The 11,688-nt window shown below is 32.2% G+C and overlaps 1 protein-coding gene across 1 annotated transcript; it reads left to right on the top strand.

Moving 5' to 3' along the window:
• Window positions 1-553: 553 nt before the first annotated feature.
• Window positions 554-11,442, top strand: LOC116425206 (UDP-glycosyltransferase UGT5-like). The gene is made up of 6 exons (XM_031972626.2): window positions 554-700; window positions 5,333-5,738; window positions 7,845-8,167; window positions 8,450-8,669; window positions 9,758-9,977; window positions 10,151-11,442. The coding sequence occupies exons 1-6, from the start codon at window positions 599-601 to the stop codon at window positions 10,443-10,445; spliced, it is 1,566 nt and encodes a 521-aa protein (XP_031828486.1). The 5' UTR covers window positions 554-598; the 3' UTR covers window positions 10,446-11,442.
• Window positions 11,443-11,688: the final 246 nt, after the last annotated feature.

Here is an 11,688-nt window from a genome sequence, read left to right as displayed (position 1 = left end):
GTACCTTTTTCAGCATTTATAAATGTTCGAATCAAATTTTCCGATTTCGATTTAAATATATTCTTTAAATACATTGGACATATGTTGTTTTCTCCTTTATAAAATTTTGTTTTAATTTTTATGTCTAATTATTTTATTTCCTTATAAATTCTTATAATATTCTATTACCATTTTATTTTTCACTACTTAGTTCTTTATTCATTATTACTTTTCATTTCAATAATTTTCTAGTTGCATTTTGTATAGACTTCACGTTTTCTTTTAAAATCCGTAACGCTTAATTTTGTATTTTAAAGTTACACATTTAAATGTTGCAACCTTTCTATTGTAAAAATATTTTTACCTCCGTCAACTATGCCATTTTAAAATATGCGTTCAAGGAAAGAAAGCAGTTATGAATGAATAATATGAAATTTACATACAAAAATTGTGAACAAAATGCAAAGTAGATAAGTAGCATATTATTTCACAATATTATCTTATCTACCGCATGTAATTTCATAGTAGGTTGATAAACTCGTGAAGCTAAAAACTTTAATCCACTTTGATTTGCCGAACGGAACGGAGCCACGAAAGTTTCGTTACAATAACAAGTGAAATGCTCCGGTTAACCATCAGTGTTATTATTGTTGCAATCTCATCGATCGCAGCTGGATCCAGAATTCTAGGCATTGCACCGTATCCAGCTCACAGCCATCAGGTTAAAAAATATCTCTTTTAATTTTTGAGTGCATCTGCGAGTACTAATCCTAAGGTATTGGTATCAAAATAGTATTCCGATGTTACGTGGAAGATCTTAAATAATGAATGAAACATAAAACTGCGTCTATCAGGTTTAACTTGACATCGATTGCGAATATTTGAAAGTACAAAGAAAAGAAACGTAAATATTATGTTTAATTTTATCAGTTTGAAAATCTTGTTATTATCGCTCTGATTCTTATGAATTTTTCGTAACTATTCCTATAAATTCTACAACTAGTCTAATCCATCCTGCAAACAATCAGTAAAAATAATTAATTAAACATTCCTTTCATATATAGGGTAACCTGTGAAACAATCATCGCATTTTTAGAGTTAATTTTGATAGTTCGAGTAAGGCTATGTATTATATATATTATATTTATACACAGGGTGGACCATATAAATTGGAACACCTAAAGTTGCACTATTTTAAGGGGCAAATGTAATGGTAAATAAAAATCTTTTTAGCTCATTTCTTTAATAAGATTTCAAGGTATCAGCATCCAAAATTTCTGGTTTTTCAAAAGTTCGTCAGTAGTGATTGTAAGTAAAAGAACGCAATATCCATGATCTTTGTTTGTTATATGATATGGTTTCGTCTGAAAATGTGAATGCCATGGTTTATCGATAAGACCATGAACTCACAGCTGAGAACGCAATCATCGCACTCGCCACCTTCTTTTATTCTCCCATACGTTTTTATGAGAATCTATAGGCGTTTCACTCGCTCCACTATATTTCAAAGTTGAATCACTATGGATAATCTATCGAAACTGACCCGTCATGGTTGCTCAACCGAGCATCCTCTTACCCTTCTACCCACAAGTTGTCAGTCGAACTGTCCGTGGGCTACTATCACTACTGACAAACCAGCAACTTTGAATCAAGTAATATCTTAATAACGGCTTGCACGAAAAATTTCATGTCTATGGTTTGGAAACGTCTGAATGTCAGCTTCAAAAATGTAAAATAGAAAATATGGGGTTCTATTTAAAAATTATGGCATCACCTTCGCAGGATAGTTCAAGGTCACGTCACGGTCAAATACCTTCCGCTGTGACATGTAATATTTCGTACCCTATAACTTTTTTTGGACACATTTGTTCATGTCACTGATCATTTTCGAGATAATTCTATACTCCTAATTCGGTCCCCATAAATTTTATTTTAAACTAAACCTATTTTTATATCGGAAACTATTTGAGTTCTGAACCCATGTTCACTGGAGTTTTTTAAATCGGTTTAGTGAGTCGTACACGCCTTATCATTTGTGCACAAGGATTTTGTTACACCCTGTATAACCCATTGACATTATCATAAGATCTGACAAATTTTCCGGTAGGATAACAGTTACTTTGTATTTTCTAAGTGGCACGATGATATATTATCGGCACGACGATATGATATATTGTACCGTTTTTATTCATTGACTTTAACTTTATTAACCTAAAATATTTTTGCTATTTTTAATGACCGAGAAATTTAAACGATAATAATTCAAGATTTTCAGAAATGCGTAATACAATGACTTTCATTATGAATTCAAACGCGTGGAAGATATAGAGGTCACCTCTATTCTTTTTATAACGTAGATATCTGTTTAAAACAGAAATCTTTGGCCAGTATGATAACAATATCTTACGTTTAAGATATTCTTTACTCATTTCGGAATAGAATTACGCAGTGCAATCTGAATTACAATTCACGTAAGACCTTTAATAAACCAAACTATAAAATCCACACGGAAATCACGCACACGCCAAGTTCACTCGCAACACTTGTAATTTGCATCGATTGCGTCGATTATATTAATTGACATTCGTTCAACATATTTAAAAACACCCTGTATATCCCTGCAAATAAAAATAAATTGTATTTATTCGAATATATTTTTGATATATATTTCGAAACTCTGTTTTGCTTAAAATGAAATTACTTAGAAAAATGGCTTCTTTTATATTAGTAACTTATTTCTACGTGTTTTTTCATTTGATATATAAAACCGTTTATTATATAAACTTAACAAAAGTATGTATTTATCTATTTTCTACACCATTTGATAATATCGTTAATCATATACAAAATATCAAATGTGTTAAATAAATGATTCACCTTGCATATTACGTCTAGTTGAATAATTATTATATATTTCATTCGCCCTTATACGATGTTTCCATTTCATTTGTTAAATGTGGATAAGTTCAATCCATTGGTGAACAAATATTCCTATGATTATTGAATATTACAATATTCAATATAGAGCTAAATTTAATTACTTGTAAAATGTAATCGAGTGTATGAATTTATTTCGAACATTTATAAAACTTACTTCTTTTTCAAATCCAATATATAAAATTTATATTAATTAATACTTTTATCCCGGGAGTGGAAAGGTTCCGAAAATAACTATTTCGAATTATTATATATCGGTTTCGACTGAAACACTTACGAATAACCGAAATAAAGTTATAAGTGTTATTAGATATATCGATTTTGGTTTCGATTCTTCACAAACCTTATAATATTAATCTTATAACTGCCATTTGTCCGTTGTACATTTCGGTTTTGCAATTCGGCTGTGATTCGGTTCTATATAATATACATGTAGCACATTTTACAATTCTAGAATGGTTATGTATCAATTATAAATTATTCATATTAAGACTTATCTATTATATAAATCAATGGAATTGCAGAATCGGAGAATAACAGTTATAGAACCAATATAATATCTATAGGTTCTGAAGTACCGAAATAAAAATCGACGTATCTAATAACAGTTGTAACTCTATTTTGACGTTAAATAGTATTTCACAAATACTATGAAAATGTTGTCAATTTGCTAATTAGATATGTATGTGTCTCAGTAGAAAGCAAACTTTTACATATCCGAAGTTTCGTAACGTGCATAAAAAAAAATACATTTTTTATTTTGCTAGTAGGGAATCGAATTATCATAAATATAAATAGTAACCATAATTTGCATGTCGTAGCAAAGGTATTTATCATTTTGATATATTCTACGACCTCGCAAAGGAAACATACACACACTGTTAAAAAGCAAATACATGCCAACCTGTTGCGTCGATTGTCTTTGGTCACCATGCATATCATCTGATCTTCGTCATCATTCATTGTCAGTCCTGTCCTCAGTGTCTTGACCATGTCATACAGCCTTGTAATCTCATATGGTAAAGCCAAACACCAAGTCGCCGTAGACACAGGTTAATATCATAAATGGACAATATTATTCTTTCTGCATTGATTCTTTCTGTTAGAGCTGTGAGTTTCCAACCTGGGAGGCGCGGACTATTGCCACGGGGGACGCCAAAATTTCCAATAAAACATTAATGTTCATACCATAATATCTACAAATAAATAAACTACATATCGTAATGTAACAGTACAAATTCAGTGAAGCAATGTTTATTTTGTAACAGGGTTATTACTATTTAAAACGTGTCTATATTATTGTATCTATTAAAAGATAGTAAGGCGCGGAAAAAACAATTTTTTTTAGGGTGGCTTAGTAGCATAAAGGTTGAAAACCGCTGTGTTAGAATATAAACCGATCGGCGCAACGGCAATTTGGTATGGTTCGTGTAAATGCTGATAGAGTGTGTGACCCTTGTGCGTGCTATGTGTGGTGGAGATGATGAGTGGATGAGTCGCAGTCGAAGGTACGAACAGCATGGGTAGAAAATCGGTGTGTGTGATGAGTAAAGATTAGCAAGAAAATACTGGCTTCATATTACTTCACCGTAGGAAGTCCAACGCTTTAATCGCTAAAAAGAATGTATTGTTTGTTATTTAACCTTTTGCACTCGGAAGTTTCTCAGTAAAAATGTTTAACATTTTTTGATGAAGCGAAGACGAGAATCCTTGAAACTAACTCGAAGGGAAATCACAAGAACATTGAGGAAATATTATTCCAATATTTCATGTTTCAAGGCATTGTACAAAGTTCAGCATTAAATATTAGATTTTATAGTTTTACCGAGTCAAGTCAAATGGTGCAAAGGATTAACATATTTCTAAATCTATTGGTAATAGTATCTTATGCATTTTCTTCTTCTTTCTCCGTTAATACTACGTTTATTTGTATTGATCTTGGAAATTAGAGGTTTAAAGAAAGATAATTAACGTGCACATTCGTATAATTGTGTCGACCACAATCGACGTAAACATTTACTAAATAATAAATAAGGTAAATTTGAAGAAACTGTTTCTTACTTCCATACCTCCAACTATATCTATTCATAGTGATATTTCTTAATGGTTCAATTCAACGATAACTCATTCACAAATTAACCGTAAAACATCAATTTACCGTGGACACCATAAAATCATAAAAATTCGTTTAACACTAACTGTACCGACACTTTTCCTGCCGTAATCAGTCAAATAACTGGCTGCAAAATAAATATGAACAAGTTAGATGATAAATGTTTTGTAGTGAAAACAAAAACAAAAGGAAAGGCAAGGATTGAAAAACTGAGTAATCTAACAATACAGAAATTGATATTAAAATTACATACACGAAAAAAAAGCCTAGAATTTTAAAACCGGTTACTTTCATCTTTTCCAGGTGATTTTTAGAGCGCTGACGAACGAACTTGTGAGACGTGGTCATGAAGTGGTTATATTCACAGCCTATCCTACAAATGTAAATCTAACGAATTATACGGAAGTCGACGTAAGCATTTTAACCCGTAAATGGAAAAGCAAAATGGACTTTTACAAAGTGGGACAACAGGAAGGCATATTGTCCTTTATGCACAATGTAGTAGAGTTTGGAGAGGAGGTCAGCGATACAGTGCTCTCTCACCCTGTAATGCAACAAATCATAGATCCGCGAACTACAGAAAAGTTCGACGCGATCCTGATACAACAACTCGCCTACGATGCTCTGAACGCAGTGTCAATTCGACTAAATATACCGATCATTGGAGTATCATCGCTGGACCTTATAATCCCACAACAGATTCACTTCGGTATGTGTTTTACTTGAAATTATGGTTTTGAATATGTAGGTATTTAATAAAGGAATATCTTTTCGCGCGATTGGACTAATTCAATGAAATATACTCTCAATAATCAAGGAGAATATTTGATGACATTCGATATCCTCGTACTCTTGACATAAATGTTTTAAAGTTTTTCATAAGAATTTCTTTGTTCGAATAACCAATAACATGTTAATCTAAATGAATAGCTAACTTTTAAAATATTATTAAAACATGAATCAGTTTTAAGACATTCAACACTATTTTTATCATTATATGTAAGTTTCAAGTCGATTAAACCTATTTAAAGTCTAATTCGATAAACTCTATAAGTTCTTTAATTTAGACATAAATCAAGAGTAATTAAATTACGATTTCCTGTTCGTTTTCAAGTTATTCAAAATTAATGGTTTCTCTGAACCATGACGAACCGTTAATAATGTTACGCGTAAGGCTGGTCAGCACGGGCGTAAATAATAACATAACGAGGAACAAGTTTACAACTTGAAATCTAATTAACCTAAAATGAATAACTAATTAATATAATATAAATGACTTGAAATTTAATATTTTACATGTATAGATAACAAAATCGCTTTTGAGGTGAAAAACTGCAAAGACAACCATCCTATGCATTGCATATTTTTCCTCCGTTGTTTTCTAAAGTTAAAAATTGCAGACAATTAAATTTCTTCATGACTAGAAGATTGGACGAATATTTACAATAGAGGAACATGTTCCAATTATTTTAAATTTGACATATATTGTCGAGGATGGTCTCTCGAGTAAGCTGAAAGAGATTGTAACTGTCGCTCGTTATCCTTAAAAAGTTATTGATAGCTTAAATTGTGGTATTTTCCATTATTCATATTATAGATGAGTCGAGTTTGAGGTTGACATATGTTATCAGGAACATTTTTTCCAGTTGCTTCCAAAAGGTTTTAGTTGTTCATTCTACTTAAAAATTCATTGACTTTTAAAAATACTATATTTTCCAAGGAAATACTTGAGATTTCTTTACGTAAAGAAGGGAGAATGTTACTTTGGAGAGGGAGGGAATAATAGGTTAATGAGAATAATCTAACTCATCCTTAATATAAACCAAATTAAGTCATGTTAAATATAATTCGACGGTAAAATTCGATTATGGTAGATTATTTCAGGGTGGAGATACAGAACGGGGGGTGGACCTTCCTCTAACTAACATTCAAATTTTAAACAAATATTGTATAGTGGTTACTATATTATAGATCGTGAAAGAGTGGATCTTTAGTAATCGAGAACTAGGAATAAATATATGTATTTAATAAAATATGGAAACAACACGGACAACACGTAAAAAATACAACTCAATGCCACGGAGGCCAACACACGACTCTGCTCTTGCCACTCTTTTACAGACATTCTCTCCCAAAAATCATTCTCTCCCCCACAAGCATTCTTCTCACTCGTACTCATCACAAACACTCAGATGCCCCCCTGGAAAACTGGCCCTGCAGTTTTAGGTCCGTAACGTTGTGCAGACCACTTTCCCTCGACCGTTTTACAGCCTGTCCTTCACTCACACTCATTCTTACATTCACTCTTCCTAAAAGTACCTTAACCTACGCTAAAAATTCTAAATACTACAATTGTATTCAATAATTTTGGAAAATGAATGTCCCTTTGTGTTTTATTTTTAACAATTAATATCTTTTTAAGGAATCAGTAATTTTTTCTTAGGATTAACTACAAAGAATGTCTATGTTAACAGTGTTGAAGGTATTGATAAATGTTCCCCTATTGTAAATATTTATTGAAGATTGTAGCAAAGAGATGTTCCAGTTGAAAAAAATGGTCGACTGTATAATAGTACAGTGTAATAATAGTAACTGTATAACAGACTCTATAATATCTATTTACCAATAACCCCTGGTAAAAGTTTAGTTACCTTTGGATTAAACTTTTGTTTGAGAAACAAATAAATGTTTTCCTTGTTCGGTGGAAAGTTGAAAGAGAAAACTTATTCAGGAAACTTTATTTGTTTATTTGTAAGAAAACATAATAGATCGTTTACATTCTATATAACTAATGCATATATTTGTTGTAATGCAGGATTAAATTTACTGGAATCTTCTGCACGAAGTCCAGTAACTGGTAAACGAATAGATGGTTTATTTGATCGAATATATCAGGCCTATTTTACTTCGCGCATCGCGTACATGTATTACTATCAGAATTTACCAATTCAGGAGAAAGTAATGCGAAAACATTTCGGTGATACTGTACCACCAATTGAAACAGTTAAAAACCAAATAGATATTTTGTTATTAAGTGTTCATCAGTATTTCACCGATAGTCGACCAACGGTTCCTGGTATCATACACATTGGTGGATGTCGTTTCTCAAACCATACTAAGAATAAACGTCTGCCTCCGGTAATTATCAAAATACCAAAAAAACTTTCTAAACTAATGTTTTCATATGTCCATTAATGTATTCTCATTATTATTTAAAGCATCTGAGATTATAGACATAGAAATATAACAAAAGAATATACGAAATAGTATACTGCTATTAGTGAATTTCTTTTCGTGACAAGATAAACGTGTAAATATTAAATAATTATAATCTGCGTATTACCTCACATCTTTTGTGGTCTTATTTCGATAAATTATGGTATTTAAATATTTATTCATTTTTTTTAATTTCCCATCTAGGATCTACAAACTGAACTAGACAATGCAAAGTCTGGATTCATATACATGAGTATGGGTTCTAATGTGAACGTTAAACAGTTACCTCTTCATATAAGAAACATGATATTGTCAGTATTCGCAGAGCTACCATACACAGTCCTCTGGAAATCTGAGATTGATCTGGAAAACAAGCCTGATAATGTAATTTTACGAAAGTGGTGTCCTCAAGAACAAGTTCTCGGTTAGTATTTTAAACATTCATTCGAAAATATCAAGCAATTACCTATAGTTAATGAATTATTGGTAAATATAATATCAAAAATAATACTATATACACTTGACCCTCGATTTACACAGACTTTTTTCACGCGAGCCTCTTTTTTATGTGATAAATTGGAATACTATTTTTTAAATACGATAGTTTCTACGCGCGATCTCAATTAACGCGATCTGAATTTAGAAACACTGAATAAAATATACTTTTGTTTTCTAGATTGCCATTACTATTATTTCTTTTGTTAGGCCATGTGAAATAAATATATATTTCTAAAACTTATACCAGCTTTTCTCTTTAACATTTTGTTTTCTCCTGTACCGACAGGCTCTATTTACGCGATTTTCGTTCGCGTAAAACGAACCCACGTGGAACGGATTTTTGCGTAAATCGAGGGTCAGGTGTACTATGGTCACATTGATATTATTGAAAATAACTCAGTGTATTGTACGAAAAAACTGAGTATTAAACCATCCAACTTTACCAGTTTGTTCTATGAGTAGAAACAAAATGAATATTATATAAACATACATCTGCAAACGCTTTACAACACGATTACACAAGAAACATATATGTGGAGAATAATAAAAGCTATAGCGTATAATAGAAGGTTTAATTCGAAACAAGAACAAACATGAAAGAAAGTATCCAAGCCAGAAAGTGACAAACTGAACCTCAAAGATATCAAGCGTGTATTTAAAACAAGGGATGGTATTTAAAAATGGAAACATAATAATAAAAACAAATATTTCTTATATACTTTTAGAATAAATCGTTTCGACACTTACACTGTTCCTCAGAAGTATCTAAAATCGATATATTTATAATGAATATATTGTACTCGCCGGATACTAGGTATCTTAAAATTTCAATGCAATAACACAATAATACAGGTTTGAGATGTCCATTTCTATTACGAACATATCGATTTTAAATACTCTGGACCGGTGTATATTCATATAAGATTTTTTTTCTTGTTTCTACTCATAGAATAAACTGATGACAATTAATCGTTTAAAACAGGACACCCTGTATTATACTCTTATTTTCCGTAGCACATCCGAACATCGTATTGTTCATCTATCAAGGCGGCCTTCAGAGTACAGAAGAGGCGTTAGAATACGCAGTGCCATTGCTAGGCATGCCTGTCTTCGCTGATCAATTTTTGAATGTTTGGGCATTAAACGATCATGGTGTGGCGGAGGTATTGCAGTTCGCCAATATCGACAAAGAAACATTCAAACAAACCATTCTAAAAGTAATCACAAATCAAAGGTAATTACTTGTCTTTAATCAGTCGGTTCAACGGATTTTCCCATTGAGGATGTTTTCTCCCATTGAATCTTTGTGTTCTCTCTAAGACACGACCCTTACCCCTCCTACTTTTAATCCAGATAATAGCGTCACCGAGTAATTAAGTCCTTTGTCTTCTGTCGTCTCACGTTTAGTTACAAAGAAAATATCAGGAAGCTTAGTGACTTGTTGCACGACCTGCCGCAGCATCCGATGGATCTCGCTATGTGGTGGATAGAGCACGCTATCCGTCACAAAGGGGCGAAACATATTCGAAGCCATTTCCAAGATATGGAGATCTACAAGATACACCACATCGATATTTTTGCTGTCTTCGTTGTTTTTTGCATTTTGAGCCTGACCATTACGTTGTTAGTTCCATGTGTCATTTATAGGAGTATCAAGAAATTTATGAAACTTTACATAGTTAAATCTTTAAAGGTAGAGTAAATATTGCCGCATAAACCGGTGAAATAATCACCGCACAAATTCTAGCGGTTTATTTATTAGGCTAGGAATGAGAGAAATTAAATTAAATAGTAATTCTAATTTATTGTGTCACATAAAATCATCGACGACTAATGACGAAATATGCTAAAGTGACATTCGCTGATTTTGGTGCAATTGTGGTAGAAAACTTGCCAAGTTCGAAGTGTTCAGAGTTACCTTGTAGAAACAATGACTGAGAGAGTCATCTTTTACAGTAAGAATTTGCACATCGCAAGACACGGTAAATACATGACACTTACAAATGATTTATCTGTAGAAAATTTTTTTGAGACTTTTAAACATGATCATTAAAAATTGTTCTTTCGATACATGATCATTAAAAAAGTAATGTATCTATAAGAATTTATATGTAATAGAAAAGAATATATTTATGTAATAAAACTAACTACTCGAATATCTTTATAAAACATGTTTACAAAGTACACAATTGTGAGAGTAGGGTGCGAAATGACTGACATTATTTAACGGTAACACTTATTTATTAGTCAACGCTTAAAAAGTACGCGGAAGAATTTGTGTCTGACCTACCGCCAGAACGAACGAACGTGAAGTGGTTCTTGTTGCCACGGCGGCTTCCACGAAGACGTCCCTTCACCCCCACATCTTTGTCCGTAGAGAAAGATATGAGGTACACGGAAATCCCCGTGATTCCGTTCAGAAAAGATTTTCCCCACGTGCGGAGCTAGCTTGTTTATTTGCTTCATTGCCCGTTTTAGGGCTCGGCAAATTTACGCATCCGCACGGGTCTGCGACGCCGATGTTTGCTTATCCGTGCTACCTGGGCTAAAGCATCCGCTCGGCAAGAAAATCTTTTCTGCGTCTCGTTATGCCGTCACAACAATTATGGTGTATTCATAATTACCTAGCGTTCATTACAAAGAAAATTAATTAGTCGCTTATGAAATATCAAACAACATTAAAAAAGAACGAACTTTTGCAAAGGATAAAGAGTGTTTAAAATAAATAATTAGTAGGAAAATATTAAAAAATCTCACTACTAAATCGTCATAGTTAATGCGAATTTGATTATTTCCAAATGTAACAAATATATTTATGGACAGACGTCCAAGAATATTTGCGATATATTATAAGGTTTACATTTTCATTAAAATATTGAAAATTAATAAATATTTTTAGTTAAATCGTTTATGTATTACAATTCCAAACATCTTGTTGGTCTTAG

This window comes from Nomia melanderi, chromosome 4, assembly GCF_051020985.1.
Source record: "Nomia melanderi isolate GNS246 chromosome 4, iyNomMela1, whole genome shotgun sequence".
Taxonomy (NCBI): Eukaryota; Metazoa; Arthropoda; class Insecta; order Hymenoptera; family Halictidae; genus Nomia; species Nomia melanderi.
Note: the sequence above shows the minus strand (reverse complement) of the source record. Positions and strands in the feature narration are given on the sequence as shown.